Source organism: Schistocerca cancellata, chromosome 1 (genome assembly GCF_023864275.1).
Source record: "Schistocerca cancellata isolate TAMUIC-IGC-003103 chromosome 1, iqSchCanc2.1, whole genome shotgun sequence".
In the NCBI taxonomy this organism is placed as follows: Eukaryota; Metazoa; Arthropoda; class Insecta; order Orthoptera; family Acrididae; genus Schistocerca; species Schistocerca cancellata.
In genome coordinates this window covers 590,797,231-590,815,942 of record NC_064626.1, presented here as the reverse complement: position 1 = coordinate 590,815,942, position 18,712 = coordinate 590,797,231, and the positions used below count along the sequence as shown (strand labels likewise).

Here is an 18,712-nt window from a genome sequence, read left to right as displayed (position 1 = left end):
TTGCTTGCAGACTATGCGTAGCCACTCATGGACTTCATGTTCCGAAACAACGATGGAATTTTTATGGAAGACAATGCGCCATGTCACCGGACCACAATTCTTCACAACAAATTAGTTAAACATTCTGGACAATTCTAGCAAATGAGCCGGCCTGGCATGAATCCCTTCGAGCATTCTAAACGTCAGTTTATGCACAAAATCCTGCACCGGCCACACTTTCTCGTTTATTGACGGCTATAGACGTAGCACGACTCAATATTTCTGCAGGGTACCTCGAGCGACTTGCTAAGTCCATTCTACGTTGGGTTGTTGCCATACATCGGGCTAAAGGATGTCTGACAAGATATTAATTAGGAGATATCGCATGACTTTTGTCTTCTCAGTATATATTGCAGAAGGTAACTGAATGAAATATACAATAAGACGAACAGAAATGACACTTCAATTCAAAGACAATAATTACACTCAAGCCACCACGAATCTTGATGGTAACACGGACAGTACAAAAGGTGGGACATGGTTTCTAGTAGGGCGTTTGATCACCATGGTCGGCAGTGCATATTCTGCAAGAAGCTCCCATGCCGTCTTCAAGGTTGGTAAGGACTTGTCGTGGCACGGTGTTTCATTAAGCCACCAATGCTGGACGGTCGTTGGTGCATTTGGATGTGCTGTGAAATATCTCCCCAACTCGTACTCGATGGGATTTAAGCCTGGGGAGCGTTCAGGCCTGTCCATTCGCCGAATATCCTCTGTTTTCAAGAGCAGGAGTATCTGCACTGTTCGATGCAACCACGCATTGTCGTCCGTGGAAACAAAGACGGTACCGAATTCCCCCCTGAAAGACAAACATGGCGACAATATGCCTATGTTGCAATATGCCTCCGCACATAATACTACCTGGACCACCGAAACGATCATGTTCGAGGATGTTCCTCGGTGTACTATATAGGATATAACACGTATAAGTGCAGATGATTTTATATGTGTTACCTTCACATGCACACACATCAGTTTGTTGGTTATTTTTTTCTCTACGTCGACCGGTCTTACCACGAACTTTACCATCGGATGTTGTCTGGATGGTTGTATTGCAGCACTAAGTGGACTATACTTGTCAGTATAGACTAACCGTTTTGCGTACTGTACTACACAGTACTACACAGTAACAGTTCTTTCTTCCAACTATGTTGCTTGGCACTGCGAAAGTTACTTTTGTCCTTAAGTGTTGTGAACTTGTGTAGCTGTAGTGGCGGTCAGTGAAGTGAAATGGGAATAAAGTAAGTATTTTTAATCAGAGGAATATAGGATAGTATCAACAGCAGCAGAAAATGACATAATGGGAATAGGAATCTTTATGAATAGGGAGGTAGGTCAGAGAGTGAATTACTGTGAACGTTTCAGCAATAGTTTTTGTCAGAATCGGCAGCAAACAAACCTCAACAACAAAAGTTCATCATCAAAGATAATATTCCATATATTTGTGATTTATTTTATTTTCAACATGTAAAGCACAAAGAAAGTAGAAAATTTTACAAATATAGCGGATCTTATAATTGATGATGAATTTCAACAGTTATGGATGTCGTCAAGTGAAACATGTGAATAGGTGTGCATATCAACGTCACAAGCACACGATTAAGTGCTGGACGAAGAATAAGGAGAAACTGAATGTCCAATGCCGTATGTAAAGAGAGAAGGTAATCCAATAATCAAGGGGGATAGGAAAACTATAATAGGGGAAGAGGTAGACTGTAGGCGTAGGCGTTTGACAGTACGAATGACAGACGAGAAAGGGTAGGTTCTGCAATAAATTTCAGCTAGTTATAACGTATACACAAGAGGTTGTCTACTTGCAATAGGCCTTGAGACAGGAAGAGTAATATGATGTGAACCAAGAGTAAACAAGGTCAAGAGCTAAGTGCCTGAATTAAAAAGAGTGTAAGACAAGGATGTAATATTTCACCAGTAATGTTCAATCCGCACATCGAAGAAGCAGTTACATAAATAAAAGTAAGTTACAAGAATAGTTTTAGAATTCAGAATTAAAATAAATAAGTGACAACATTTGCAGATGATTTAGTTATGCTAAGTCAAAGTGAATAAGAATTAGGGGAGCTTTTGAGTGGAATGAACAGTCTAAAGGGTGCAGAATATGAATTGAGAGTAAATCGAACAAAGAAGAAATTAATGAGGAGTACCAGAAATGAGAGCAGTTAGAAAATTCACTTCAGAATTCGTGACCAAGAAGTAGATGAAGTGAAGGAATTCTGCTACTATGGCAGACGAAGTAAGGATAACATAAGAAGCCTATTAGCAGAGGCAAGGAAGGTTTAATGGACCTAGCGAAATCTACTAGTATTTGTCTACTAATACTAAACATGGCCCAGAATGTGTGGAATAAATTTCTGAGAGTGTACTGCAGGAGCACAGCAATGTATGGCAGTGAATCAGAGACTGCTGGAAAATGTGAATACAATCGTTTGAGATACGGCGCTGCACAAGGATATTGAGGTAAGGGAGCGCACAAAGCGCAATGTTTATCCTGAACTTAGTTAAAATAGCGTATAAAAACGCTGCAAGACTCAAGTTAATTAATGGGACCTCATAATATTGTAGTTAAAAACGCAGCAGTCTTGTAAATTAGTTATTTTCTGCATCTAAGATGTTGAAAAAATTTAATGTTTACATAGACAGATGATGAGAAGATAGATCTGTAGACCACGGTTTCGTACTGTCACCAGTGTTTTTCAGCATAATTGAAAAACGGAACAGAGTTCTAAATTAATTATTTTTCCACATCTCCGACGTTGAAGAAACTCTAAAGTATCTGCAAAATAGCCATGCAGCACGAAAAAGTGTGATGTCTACGTTGATTGTTGAAATGAATACATGAAAAACGCTGTTTAATGTCACCATATTGCAAAAAATGTCTGCAATGTAAAACAAAGCGAAAGCTAACTTCCACATATGCGCTAAATTAGTGTCTCAAATTATAAAGTACGTACCAAAATAAAACCTCTCAACGCCTAATAACGTTTGACATTTTAGAAGTTAAGCTTAAAAATTCGATGTTGTGAAACTACCCTGACAAAGCTTATACAAACAGAAGTATAGGTGTTAGCTAAGCAGGCAAATAGACAGACTGAATGAAACTACTTAGGCTAAGTCACAACATTGAAATGAAATATTTACAAGGTAACGGAAGAAACACGATGTTTACAAAGTTAATTCAGGTTAATATATGAAAAAAGAAACATTGACTCAAATTACTCAAGGTAACGTCACAAATGTCTACAGTGTAAAAGAAAGTGTGTGTTAATTTCCATGTATACATATATTAGCTGAACGAGTGCTTCAAAATTCTTAAGTATGGCCCCAAAGAGTAGGTTTCAATGTCAGAGTCGATATCTCGGAAAAAAACTACTTATCGTATACTGTGAGATGTCTCACACTATTTAAGCAAAAATTATATATTGCCCCACCTGAATTATCTATTTAACTTACAAAAATCCGTGTTTATTGTAATATAAGCTAAATCCATACGAAAATTCGAATTTGTACACCTTGCAGGCACAATGAGCCATCATAACAGATCTAACGGCTAATACAAGACTTTGTATGACTATTCTCCATTACTGTATATGCTAAACAAATGACACAACACATAAAGAAATTCTGTTCTCTGTGATGTATAGATATGTAGACGTAAATGTGGAAATCGGCGTTTTCTAAGAAATTTGTGGATCACACCCGAAAAATCGGAGTTTCTACAAGCTCGTGACGCTGCTTCAGATGGAATATACGCTTAATATCAAGCCCTCAACCACATCTTCCATGGTCGAATTTCGAATAAGGAAATCTCAAACAAAACGACTGCAAATGTTAAGGAGTATGGTACCTCATCAACGCAGTTTAACAATGTGACATTGCTGGTTTGCTGCCTAAGAAAAGTGAGACACAAGTCATCAAACACATACCTATGCAGTCTTATAAATTATGGTCTGCTGGCGTACAGTTTTAATTGTCTACCTGTAAACAACGTGTAGAGTCTTAAGATTAACGCTAACAAGTACAGCATAAGTACTAAACAGACATGCTGTATAAAAGCAGGGGAAACATACTATTCTAAATCAAGAACATTGTTCTTCATAATATCGTCAAATACAAAAATTTCCGGATTAGGACTGGTGCTAACGATCAATGTTATCCCACCAGTCCTAAGAAAAAGGGTGAATGTATCACACAGACTTATGTGCAGCTACTGTGAAGCGTCTACCAAAACGAAAATTTTAATGGAAGCCAAAAAAGGAAAACTGGAGACAGTAAACAGCAAGTGAAATTTAGATGTGCAGGACGGGCTTATATAGTGCCTTAAACACTGTGTATGGTGAAATACGGCTACGACTGGTGAATAGAAGAAAACTGCAGTTGCTCTAAAAGCAGTGGTAACAGTGGTAAGTCGTAGACGAAAATGATGGATTGGAGCATGTTTACTACATTAGTGGACACACAAAATATAAAGCTCCGTTCCCCCATCTGCTAATAGAGGATCGTTACATTGCATCTAAAAGTTGCTAGACTGGCTTTTGGGCACCTAGCAATAAAACAACCATTTGTAGAGATTAAAACCAAAGGAATAACAAAATGGCAGTCAAACAAAAAAAATTGCTGTGTGCAGAGAGGCTCACCAATGAAATATGACAGAAGGCTACCATGGAGGGCTTTTAAATTGTCGTTACAGGCTGTTATTCCATCACCTTTAAACGCTTCAAATGGTTATTACTGTGTTGTTATCGTCATAACTTCACTTGCAGCTAGTATGTATCGGACAGAACACTATTACATTCAGAATCCAAAAAATGGGTGTAATAAAATCTCATGCGTGAGAATAGGATGGAACATGTGCTTTGAGACTATGTTCGACTCCTTAAGTGTATTAAACGTAATCCAACAGTATTTACGATGTGCTTCACTCTGTGCCAGTTTCTTTTTACAAAGTATCCAGGAACTTATCACGTCTTCCTTGGCTAAGGAACATTATGGTAGCAGGCTGGAGACCACTGCAGAATGGGCTGTGTTTGACTCTTGTGCAAAACAGCTTAGGTATGTATTTGCTGACTTGTATCTTTCTATTCAACTATTATGCTGTTAGAAATAATTACATCACATCGGCAGTTATTGGTGATTCTGCACTACTGTTGCTGTTATAATAACGTTATTTTGTCTCTGTTTTCCGGGTATTACGGCGTTGATATCTTCGTCTCTGCAAACCGGCACTGACATGCTGTTAAACTACAATGTAATGTTACAGCCAATTTGTTTGTGCTTTGTTTATCGAAAGTCCGAACATGGACAACCCGGCTGAGGGCTTGATATTAAGCGTGTATTCCAGCTGAAGCAGCATCATGGACTGGTAGAATCTCTACCGTCGTTTGAAACTGTTACCCACGATTTTTGTAGAACACGACGACCTCCACGTCTACGTCTACATACACTATGTGATCAAAAGTATCCTGACACCTGGTCGAAAATTACTTGCAAATTCGTGGCGCCCTCCATCAGTGATGCAGGAATTCAGTAGGGTGTTGCCCCCCCCCCCCCCCCCCCCCTTAGCCTTCATGACAGCTTCCACTCTCGCAGGCATATGTTCCATCAGGTGCACCTGGCACGAAAGCGGCGATCCAAGAGATCCCAAAGGTGTTCTGTAGGATTCTGTTCATGACTCTGTGCAGGCCAGTCCATTACAGGGATGATATTGTCGTGTAACCACTCCTCCACAGGTGGTGCGTTATGAACAGGTGCTCGATCGTGTTGAAAGATGCAATCGCCATCCCTGAAATGCTCTTCAACAGTGGGAAGCAAAAAGGTGCTTACAAATCAATGTAGGCCTGTGCTGTGATAGTGCCACGCAAAACAACAAGAGGTGCAAGCCCCCTCCATGAAAAATACGATAACACCATAACATCACCGCCTCCGAGTATTACTGTTGACACTACACACGCTGGCAGATGTTCACCGGACATTCGCCATATTCACACCCTGCCATCGGATAGCCCCATTGTGTACCGCGATTCGTCACTCCGCACAACGTTCTTCCACCGCTCAATCGTCCAAGCGACTCGTCGTTTGGCATTTACCGGCGTGATGTGTGGCTTATGAGTATGAAAACCAAGCTTTCTCACCTCCCACCTAATTGTCATAGTGCTTGCAGTGGATGCTGATGGAGTTTGGAATTCCTGTGTGATGGTCCGGAGAGATGACTGCCTATTACACATTACGATCCTCTTCAACTGTCATCGGTCTCTATCAGTCAACAGATGAGGTCAGCCTGTACGCTTTTGTGCTGTAAGTGTTCCTTCACGCTTCCACTTTACTATCACATCGGAAACAGTGGAGCTAGGGATCTTTAGGAGTGTGGAAATCTCATGTACAGACGTATGACACAAGTGAGACCTGATCACCTGACCACGTTACAGGGTCATCTCGCGTATGGACGTACGTCACAAGTCACACCCAATCCCATGATCACGTTCAAAGTCCGTGAGTTCCGCGGAACGTCGCATTCTGCTCTCTCACCATGTCTAATGACTACTAGGATCGCTGATATGGAGTACATGTCAGTAGGTGGCAGCACAATGCACCTAATACAAAAAAACGTATGTTTTTGGGTGCGTGCGGATACTTTTGATCACATAGTGGATCTATAAGTTAGAGAAAACAGCATGATTTTAAGATGCGTTGCTTCATTTGTTTATCATTTATAATAATGAATGGTAGTCATAAAAAGTCTTGTGTTAGGTGTATTATGATGGGTATTGGTGTCTGTAGGGCGTAAAAATTGAATTTCTCTAGGGATCAGCTTGTATTACAATCAACATGTATTTTATAGAGTTAAACTGGAATTTTAGACGCAGCAATATTTACTTTGTGCTTGCAAAGTGTGAGACATTTTGCAGCATGTGATAAGAATTTTTTCCAAGATATCAACTTGTCTTTGGAAATGTCATATTTCTTTATCATCTTCTGTCACCTGTTTATAAGATGTACATTTTCTTATGTTATCTAAGTAATAATTTGGTAATAAAAACACCTTATATCTTCTTTTCATCCCTAGCACGACAGCTGTGTTATGTATGTGTTTTGGTAGTGTTGTTTCTTATTTTCATGAGCCATAGTTTCCGAAGATGCAATACTCACTTTAGGTATTTACAAGCGTGCACATCGTACTTTATTCACAGCATTTCACAAAAATATTGTGAGCAATAATATCTGACAAATTAGTTCCACAAAGCCTTTAGGGAGTCTTTTGACTGCAAACTGGTATTATTTACATAGTCTGAAGTGGGCCTCTGTCATTTATAATAATAGCGATAATAGGCAATGAATAGCTTCCTTTAATTATTTTTTTTGAGCATAAGACGAATTATTAACTTTGCCCTCTGAAATGGTGCTTGGGAACACATTAAGAACGCGGAAATTTATACTTTGAGGGTGTTTTGTAAGTCTATCGAAGTACTAGGTCTAACTTCTAAAAGAAGTTGTTAGGCGTTGAAATTTACCATTTGGGTGCATACTTCAAAATTTTCGACACTAATGTGTTGATTCTGCGTGTATGTGGAAATTAACTTGTGCTTTCTCATATAGTGCAGATTTTTTCAATATTGTGACATGAAACAGGCCGGCCTTTGTGGCCGTGCGGTTCTAGGCGCTTCAGTCTGGAACCGCGTGACCGCTACGGTCGCAGGTTCGAATCCTGCCTCGGGTATGGATGTGTGTGATGTCCTTAGGTTAGTTAGGTTTAAGTAGTTCTAAGTTCTAGGGGCCTGATGACCACAGATGTTAAGTCCCATAGTGCTCAGAGCCATTTGACATGAAACAGTGTTGTTCATGTATTAATGTCAACAAGCTATGTAAACATTTCTACCTTTTCGCGGTGCTGAACTATTTTGGAGATATTCAACACTTGGATATGTGGATAAATAATTAATTTAGAGCGCTGCTGCGTTTCTTAACCGTCCAGCTATATATTCATGACAGTGTGAAATTGTGGTCTAAAGATCTCATTTATCCTATTAACTATGTGAAATGGCGTTTCCCATGCTACAGATGTATTTTTCTGATTTTTCAATTTTTTCAAGATCTTAGTTTCAGAACGTAATTAGTTTACAACTTTTTTGCGGTTTTACTTGCAATATTGTGACATCTCATTAACTGATTTGTGTCTTACAACATTTATTCTTATCGATACTTGATGTAAAAATTGTACTTTTTCCGGTGCCGACGTAGTTTGCCGACATTTTAGATTATTGGAATATCCTAATTGTGAAAAATAATTAATTTAAAACTCTGTTGCTCTTTCTACTGCAGAGCCATCTGTTGACCATATGAGAACTACTTAATCATGGGGCAACCAACGATCAGAGAACGGCTTTAATTGCAGAACCACCGGTTGGTGTGGTACAGCAGTCGAACCAAGATTGAGTTTTCAGTGTAGCCATCTGCTGGTGGCGCTAAGTACATGTTCTCTACAGTGCAACAATCTGCTGGTAACAGGAGTAAGTGTGAAGTGAAAGCTGATTCGCTTTTATTTAGATTTTCAGCGCTTGTGGGATCGCATTTAAAGTAAAAATCTCATTTTTAACAAATAAAAATTCTTTTTTTATTTTATGTAAGTAGATATTGATTTTTTATTGTTTATAGAGAAACATGGTGTCCACTCATTCCAGTATTCCATGCCGCGTGAGCCGGTCCTTAAACGAATTTTGGAAGTCAGTAAAGCAAACAAAGTTGGCAACTATTTGTCAGATCACATACCTTTCTGTATATGGACAGAGAGAACATGCGTGTGGGCCACAGCACAGGAGTGCTTCATGAAAATTTGCAAAAGGGCCGGTGGTTGGTGAGCCCCTCCCCTCCTTGACTTCGGCACGTGGCAGGATGTCGTGATTCCTGAAATGACGTTGGAGATTGCTGATTCTGGCGTCAGGTGCTCGGCGTGGGGCCGGCGATGATTCAAGCAAAAGTTTTTGAGGTGTAGGGGAGGTGAGGTAGGGAGGCTTTCCCTTCCCATCCCATCCCCTCCCGTCCTCTCCTTGGCAAGTGGCGGGATATCATGACTTCTGAAATGACTTTGCAAAAAATGGCTCTGAGCACTATGGGACTTAACATATTAGGTCATCAGTCCTCTAGAACTTAGAACTATTTAAACCTAACTAACCTAAGGACATCGCACACATCCATGCCCGAGGCAGGATTCGAACTTTTCCTGTGGTTCCGGACTGCAGCTCCTAGAACCGATGACTTTGCAGTTAAGGAAGTTTTTGTGCTACTGTCAGCGAAACAAAACATGTGCAGTTGTCTCAAGTGTAACATGACGGCGCCGATAAAAATATTCTGACTGTAATGAGTCAGTGCTTTGGCTCGTATGCTCACTACCACATTACTATTATTGACGAAAGCTAGACGTCAGGAGCAAAAGAACAAACAGTGGACATCCCATGCGTGCAATATGTGACTACTAATAGGTTCGAATGAATCTGAGTTGGAAACAGACGCCGGGGTTCACCTTAATAAGGATGGCCGCAGTTGACACCATCACGAGGCCGCAAGTTGTAATTTCCTCCAGGTCCACGTCGTCGGCCATGATCAGCTTGGAGGCAGTGCATATGGGGATGACGGTGAGCATGAGCAGTGAGAGCAGGCACTGAGCCATGTGGCGGACGCCGACGCCACCCCCGGCGCCGGGCGCCGCCCACAGCGCCAGCAGCCGCAGCGGCGTCCCACTGGGGCCCACCACCTGCCGCACCGCCTCCGCCGACGGCTGCCCCTGGAAGGCCGCCTCCATCCCCTGGCAGCCGGCCGCGACAGGTGTCACCAACTGAGGAGCCGCGGGTACGTCTTGGGAGCACAGCGGAGCAGCAAACTGTTGAGATTAATAAGTGTTTGGGTGGGCAGAAGTGAAATGTATCCGAAAGATCGTTACATCCATCCACGATTATCACATACTATCTTGTCCTAGATATCCGCAACCCAAAAATTTTACCACTCCTTACACGTTGAAGGATACCATTCTCCAGTGCTGCTGTTAGAAAAAACTAAAAAACAAGGTCACTTGGTTTCTGTGTGTATCCATGTAGAAACTGATACCAGTGTGCATTATGTAGTCGTAGGAAGTAAAAGTACGAAGGGAAGTTAAAGTAAGTGGAAGATTTACACTTTCAGTTGCTTAGGTAAAGGGGAAGGGCTATCATACCGCAAAGATCAGCTCAAAATGTCTAGCTCTGGACAGGAGTAAGTAGTGGAATTGGGGCTCAAGTTGATAAGAGTAGTCGACCATGCACAGGATAGGTACCTAGTAGAACATTTCATGACGGAATGCTCCCTGCATCGGTTGCAGTCCCTGTAAATACATTTCTAGAGAAATTATGCTTCATAACTTAGCTGGGCACAAGAGCATTAATTAATTAATCGTTAATTAACGTAGTTAATATATAGTATAACGTAGTTGTAAGATGAACATCAACAAAAGCAAAACGAGGATAATGGAATGTAGTCGAATTAAGTCGGGTGATGCTGAGGGAATTAGATTAGGAAATGAGACACTTAAAGTAGTAAAGGAGTTTCGCTATTTGGGGAGCAAAATAACTGATGATGGTAGAAGTAGAGAGGATACAAAATGTAGACTGGCAATGGCAAGGAAAGCGTTTCTGAAGAAGAGAAATTTGATAACAAAAAAAATGATTCAAATGGCTCTGAGCACTATGGGACTCAACTGCTAAGGTCATTAGTCCCCTAGAACTTAGAACTAGTTAAACGTAACTAACCTAAGGACATCACAAACATACATGCCCGAGGCAGGATTCGAACCTGCGACCGTAGCGGTCTCGCGGTTCCAGGCTGCAGCGCCTTTAACCGCACGGCCACTTCGGCCGGCATTTGTTAACATCGAGTATAGATTTAAGTGTCAGGAAGTCGTTTCTGAAAGTATTTGTATGGATTGTAGCCATGTATGGAAGTGAAACGTGGACGATAAACAGTTTGGACAAGAAGAGAATAGAAGCTTTCGAAATGCGGTACTACAGAAGAATGCTGAAGATTAGGTGGGTAGATCACATAACTAATGAGGAGGTACTGAACAGAGTTGGGGAGAAGAGGAGTTTGTGGCACAACTTGACAAGAAGAAGGGACCGGTTGGTAGGACATGTTCTGAGGCATCAAGCGATCACAAATTTAGCATTGTAGGGCAGCGTGGAGGGTAAAAATCGTTGATGGAGACCAAGAGATGAATACACTAAGCAGATTCAGAAGGATGTAGGTTGCAGTAAGTACTGGGAGATGAAGAAGCTCGCACAGGAAGAGTAACATGGAGAGCTGCATCAAACCAGTCTCAGGACTGAAGACCACAACAACAACAACTACTTTTCGAGTAACGGACTAATCTCTAAGTTAATTTTAGAAAACTTTCACAGCCTCTATCTTCGGTTAACTTCCTTTGAGTCTGTTAATCATTAATTAGGTGCCCCCTATTTATGACAGAAATGACGCCGCGCCACACGAGGAAATCATGTTCTTACAAGTTCGGGTCGTGTAGGTGTGTGGCTTCGTCGGGGTGCGGTCGGTTGATGTAAGCAGTTGAGTGCGAGCGTTGGCGTTGTCTGTTTATTGTTGTTTGTTTACTGAGTTCGCGTTAAGTACTACTCTTTGTCAGTAGGTTGACTGAGGCAACTAAGTAGTAACACATTCATAAAAAAATAAAGCCCAGAGCCTAGTCAAAATGTATCTGGACATGAAGTCAAAAGACTCATTTAACGATACAATATTTCTTTGGGAAAAGGTTTTAGTGAATTAATTTATTGAGTATAATACCCCTATGCCCTCCAATGTTAGACATTTTGTCTGCAAAATGACCCTCTCTCTCGGATGGAAACTTTGACATGTTGATGTTCGTGAAGGAAAATATGCACCTTATGTCACACACCCTCTGATTCTCCTGTATTTTTATTCTCCCGCGATTTAAAATTGGTAACTAAATAATTGTAAAACCAAATAATTAAATGATCAAACTGTTTTTATTAATCTTCAACGTGCTACCTTATCTTCCCCAACCAAAATATTTCTATTTAAGCAACGGTAATACGCTTAATTCACTTGCTCATTTCATTAACGGTTAACTTTAACTTCCGGAAAATCTCCCGTAAAGCAACGCTTTATCGTTTAAAGTAGTTAACTTCTTTATAAACGGATTAACGATTAACGAAATTAACTTTTTGATTAATGTTTCCCAGCAATGCATTGTAGATGCAAAAGCATACATAAACTTGAGAGAAAGAAATGAAGAATGAAACGCGTTGACTGTCAAGTGGGCAAAACGTGGAACTTTCAATCAATGCCGTAGCAGAATCTTACCGAAAGATCTCATAGAACCCAAAGTAACTCACGTCATATGTAAAGGCTGCCAGGGAGTCTGAGATTAGTGTCCAGACGCTCCTGGATGATACAGGAACAGAAACTGAGGGTAGCTACGCAAAATGAGAAATTCTGAATTTCGTTTTCTTATCTTTCCGATAAAAGAACCTACAGAATTAAATCCCCAGTTGACTTATTGCACCGCAGCAAAGACGAGTATCAGTGGTGTTAAGAAAGAGCAAGAAACTTATAAAACTAAACAAAGCTCCTGAACCCGACGGAATCTCTGTCAGATGTTACACAAAATTTACAGCTGATTCAGCTCCCATTTTAACCATAATACACCATCGGTCGCTAGAGTAAAAAGCTTTCCCCGCTGGTTCGAAAATGAGAAAATAGCAGCCATCTGCAAGAAGGGTACCGCCAGTGATACAAAAAGCTATCGTTCTACTTCATTGTAGAATCCTAGAACACATTCCGAGCTCTGAGCTCAGGAGGTATTTCGAACAGAATACGTGAGTCATGTAAAACTCAATTTCGGTTTTTCTTACATGATGACATCTTGAAAGCCATGTATCAAGACAGTCTGGTAAATACAATATTTCTTGATTTTCGAAAAGCACTGGACACAGCACCATATCTATAATTAATAACAAAAGTACGAGTATATCGTATACCAAAGTTTTTTATTTGATTGTCTCCTTGTAGGGAGGATGCAGTTATCTTTGATATAGAGTCAGAGACAGACTTAGAGGTAATTTCGGCACTGCCCCAGGGAAGTGGATTGTAACCCTTGATGTTCATGTTTTATATTAATGGCGTCGCAGACAATCTAAATTTTTTGCAGATGATGCAATTACCGATGATGATGTATCCTCTAAAAAACTGCAACCATCTTCAGTCAGATCTGGAGTAGGCTTCCAAGTGATGCGAAGACAGCCAATTTCATATGTACAGAAATATAAAAGTATGCACTGAACAAAATGAAAAAAAGTATACGTTAACTACATTGTCAGTATTCCACACTCTTACAAAGTACCTGGGTAAAACAATTTGTGGGGATATGAAATGGACTGGTCACGTAGCCTCATTCGTAGATAAGGCCGACTGCGGACTTTGGTTCATACTAGGAAAATCCGGTGAGTCTACATTGCTTACAAATCGTTTATGAACTCATAATTGGAACGTCAGCGACCTTGTATCGTAACCGGTTTCAGCCGCATGTAGACCATCTTCAGACCAGTACCGTCTACACTGATGACGCATGGAGTGGATGTGCGCTGATGTTGTAATTGCAAAAGGCATATGTCGTGAACTGTAGTTGAGAGGAAGCTATGGAAGAAAATGAACAAGCTGCAAAGAAACTTAACAGATGAATAATATTTTTTTTTAATTTTCAATTTTACGATGTGCTTTAATGTTATCGAGTGATAATGAATGTTTTCAGAAAATAAATGAAAGTTAAGAGCAAGTGTAGTGGGTCTTTTTTCAGCTAGCGTGATTTGAAAAATACTTGGAGTTTAAACTGCAGGTGTTGATAACCTTTCATCCCATGTCCCAAGATGACAGGCATTGCGTCCATGACAGACTACAAGTGAGGTTGTTTTTAAGGATTGTAGCTAGAGACCAGGTACTGAAACTGTTTAAAGTTTATGTGTAAGCCAGTGACTATGATGATACGTAGTTTACATCCAGAATTTTTACCAATTAAAAATTATTGATGAGTGACCATTGCTTCAGGTCTACTGTCAAACCGAGCTATTTACCCTAACAGTAAAAATATTTTCTTCCAGATAGCTGTAATCTGTCTAGATACTGGTCGTTTTGATACTCCTTTGAATGGTTCAGAGTTATTTCTCCAGCCCACAATCGTTTCCTTTCCTCATTAAAGCCGAGCAATGACTCACATTTTAAATAATGACACAGCTTTCGACCATGCGTCAAAGTATATTTTTAAACGGAATATAGTTCTTTGCCATCGTGTTTGTCAAGAATATTGTTCATAGCTGGTACTCTGTCTCTTGAAAATCATTTTCAAACCTGATAACATGCCAGACAATAAGAAATACGATTGATTAGGCATTGTCCTTGGGAAACGTGTAGACATCGAAATCTCAATGCTATGCCGTTCTTTCAATTTCATGAATGTCACTACTAACTCAATCCAGCAATATTATCTAACGTAACAGACATGTCGTATTACCTCTCTTCTTATTCCGTTGAATTAGGTAAATCGAATTATATGCTTTATCACAATATCCAGTACAAAAAAAGAAAAAAGAAAATCAGGAATACTAATGAAACCGAGTTGTATAAAATATTAATGTTTCTGTTTGGACTACTGAGTTTTTCCAGTGTAGAATATTATTGGAAAGATTCTGTCGTATAGTGTCTTTTTGAAAGCCTGTCGCTACTTCTTACCTAAAACAGACATTCCTGCAATATATCTGCATTTATTTCACGGAGAAGAAATCCAACATTCAGTCAGGTGTCAAGTCATTTGCTTTTTGAATGTCACAGATGGGCACATCACAGAGAGAGCAAGTTACGTTAATGTTAAAAAATCTTTGGGCTTTGCATCTGCACATTCTGATCGTTGAGGAGTGGAGGTGATTGACGTATTCAGTAGTGGTGTGTTGACTTGTGATGGCATCTGTTAGATGAAGAAAGATTGATTGTAAAGGACAGTAAGGACGAGTAAGACGATTACATTAGAAACCGAAGAGAATATATACAGGGTTATTACAAATGATTGCAGCGATTTCAAAGCTCTACAATAACTTTATTATTTGAGATATTTTCACAACTCTTTGCACACACATACAAAAACTCAAAAAGTTTTTTTAGGCATTCACAAATGTTCGATATGTGCCCCTTTAGTGATTCGGCAGACATCAAGTCGATAATCAAGTTCCTCCCACACTCGGCGCAGCATGTCCCCATCAATGAGTTCGAAAGCATCGTTGATGCGAGCTCGCAGTTCTGGCACGTTTCTTGGTAGAGGAGGTTTAAACACTGAATCTTTCACATAACCCCACAGAAAGAAATCGCATGGGGTTAAGTCGGGAGAGCGTGGAGGCCATGACATGAATTGCTGATCATGATCTCCACCACGACCGATCCATCGGTTTTCCAATCTCCTGTTTAAGAAATGCCGAACATCATGATGGAAGTGCGGTGGAGCACCATCCTGTTGAAAGATGAAGTCGGCGCTGTCGGTCTCCAGTTGTGGCATGAGCCAATTTTCCAGCATGTCCAGATACACGCATGAAACTTTCCCGCACGCGTTCAACCGTTTCCTCTCTCACTGCAGGCCGACCCGTTGATTTCCCCTTACAGAGGCATCCAGGAGCTTTAAACTGCGCATACCATCGCCGAATGGAGTTAGCAGTTGGTGGATCTTTGTTGAACTTCGTCCTGAAGTGCCGTTGCACTCACATCAGTCAGTCATAACAGTGCATTTCAAGCACTTCAACGCTTTCTCAGCTCCTGTCGCCATTTTGTCTCACTGCGCTCTCGAGCGTTCTGCGGCAGAAACCTGAAGTGCGGCTTCAGCCAAACAAAACTTTATGAGTTTTTCTACGTATCTGCAGTGTATCGTGACCATATGTCAATGAATGGAGCTACAGTGAATTTATGTAATCGCTTCAATCATTTGTAATAGCCCTGTATTTTGCATAGTGTTATTATTTGTGAAGAGAAGAAGTTTGAGGTGAGACTGCAGCACTGCGCAGCTAGGAATGATTATTGTCCTCTAGTTAACTTGCTCAGAGCTGAGAGAAAGACCACCCCACTTCTCTGAGTCATTCGTTAACATATTAATTGATTAATTTGTTTGACTTTTATAAAAATTCTCTGTTAACATTGTACCCTTTTCAAATCATTATTCACTTTGCTACGCACAGTATTATTCACACCAACGTTATGAGTGAAGATCAAGCGAAGTTACTCTCCCCATCGCCCTGTTTGTCATTATTCATTACCATACGCAACAGTCTGAATATGTATTTAGAAACTGAAATATAGCTTAGCCGATGCCTGCTTGCTGTTTGCTGTTGAGCTTTCGAGAAATCTGCAATGATGTCGTCAACACGCGAGATTAGTGGAAATGTTGGTTAGAGCCAGATAATAGTTTTACTTCAGTTGCGCATTTAACGTAAAGACTAGTAGCATACAGATCAGTTAAAGATCAGATTAGGTTCTGTTTAGTCAAAGTTTAGCATATGATTTTGAGTTTGATAACAGTTTGTGGGGACTTAGGTTTTGGTAAGACGTAGATTCTATAGAGTGGGAGATAAAGTTGGGCTGGATTTCAGATTGATACCAATGTACTGGCAAGGTTAAAACTCTGAGAGGAGGCGATATTGTAGTGTGTATCACAGTTTTAACAATAATTACGTGGCATTAAAATTATTGGCAGGTAAGGATTAGGAAAGTTGCGGTTTCTCACATTAACTTTACATGTATCTTAAGGCTAATAATTAATTAAATTCAGAATTTTAAAAAAAATATGAGCCGCAATACATGTTTAATCGCTTAATTTAGTAGTCAGTTACAGAAAAAATACTTGTCTTCGTGTTGCACACTTATAGAACTTCCTCCTTGACATCAATTTCCATGCATAGTACCTGTGAACCAAACACATAGTATTGCTGTGAAGGATATTACTTCGAATGTGATATGTCGCGTCCGATTTGATAAATATATTTCGCTGAACCTTCAATAAAAATATATCTAAAAATCATTCAGCTAAACGAAATCGTATCACCGATTTTCACGGATGCTCAACTGAAAATCGCAATGCGAACAATTCATGTGAAAAGTGGTACCTCCTGGCAAATGTCCGGGAGAAAATTTAAAACGTGCTTGCCGAGAAAAGTGAACTGACGCTGTAACTGCTGTAAAACGACTACACTGTGTAGCGATGTTGTTTCAATAATATTTTTACATACTCATACCATAGCTTAAAGCAAATTCTCCTGGAAAATGCATTTTATATCGAACTGGATTGATTATATATCAAGAAACTCAGTCTACCACCATTTATCGTAAACAGTATAAAATCCTGAAAAATCGGATCTTATTTTATATGTTTAATGGTTACACGTTCCTAGGATACATTAACTGCCCACAATCTGACTCCATCTTTATCTCTATTCTACACTGGAATTCGGAAGCCTGTGTTGAGCATAAGTATCTTTTAGTTTGAATCAAACTAGTTGGTATAGAGAACTAGTGTTACCTCTGTATTAGGATGTGTAAAATTCCAGGCCATAAATATGAAGAAAGAATCAGCTCTGTCCTCACTTAACCAAACTTCACCACTTGTCCAAATTTGGTATATTTAATAAGCGTGTCTAACTGTATACGTTGGTGCAGTTGTGCGAGCCGGTGGGAAAGACAGGAAGCCCACCCACAAGTGACATGGTCATGTCTACACCTGCGCTCTACCAAAACTAAGGTTCGGTAGCCTTTGGTACCCAACGTAAATGACGTAGGAAATGGTAGGATTACCATAGTATTAGTAAAGTTGGTAGGGAAAGAAACATAAATGAACGTGTAAGAGAGAAAATGGAAGCCGACGACTTCCCTCAGTTTTTTTTCTGTTTGTTTGTAGTTTATTTTGCCCATTATTAGAACCGACCATCATTCAGTGTTAGTCCATTGTGTATTTTATAGTCTAGCAAAAATAAATTGCATTTTGTAAGTAATAAAAACTAGTTCATCGGGTAAATTTTGCTATTTTATCTATGCAAAGCAATTTTTTCTTCAAGGAAAGTTTAGATGCACAAACATAAAAATTTATGTTTAATTATTGTTGTTAGCTTGAACTCAGTCAAGCGTTCATCATGAGCGAAGGTAAGAGGTTCCTATTATTACTGTAAGTACAAAAGTTGTTTATGAATTAGAGAAACATGTTTTATGTAAGTTAGGCTAAGTATTGAAGCGATGATTGATATATTTTGCTTTCCCTGTTCTTTTATTTTTTGTTGAGGAAATTGCGTTTTCTAGCGATATACGATAAGTCTTCATTGTTACTACAACATCACTCTGTTTCACACACAAATCAACAATTCTTGGATAAAAACTGAATTAAAAATTGGCGCTTTCCATTTCGCTATAAACACTGATTATTCTTAACAGACAGGAGTAGAGCTATGTACAACAAAAATGTTCTGTAGGTTACCGGGCCTTTGTATATATCCACTCATTTTCTCGACTGTTCACCGCTTCCAATTTTTAGGGGAATTTAGTAAGACACTGATCCCCAACGTAAAGAAAGCGGTCGGTGTGAGGTAACGCTCGA

At 39.8% G+C, this 18,712-nt stretch overlaps 1 protein-coding gene across 1 annotated transcript in view; it reads right to left on the bottom strand.

Annotated features, from left to right (window-relative positions):
- Nucleotides 1–9,712, bottom strand: part of LOC126088285 (odorant receptor coreceptor-like) — a 121,014-nt gene extending 111,302 nt beyond the window's left edge. Inside the window, exon 1 of the mRNA XM_049906448.1 lies at nucleotides 9,566–9,712. Coding sequence (XP_049762405.1) covers nucleotides 9,566–9,712 — 147 coding nt within the window. The remainder of the gene's footprint in view (nucleotides 1–9,565) is intronic.
- Between the last annotated feature and the right edge of the window lie 9,000 nt (nucleotides 9,713–18,712).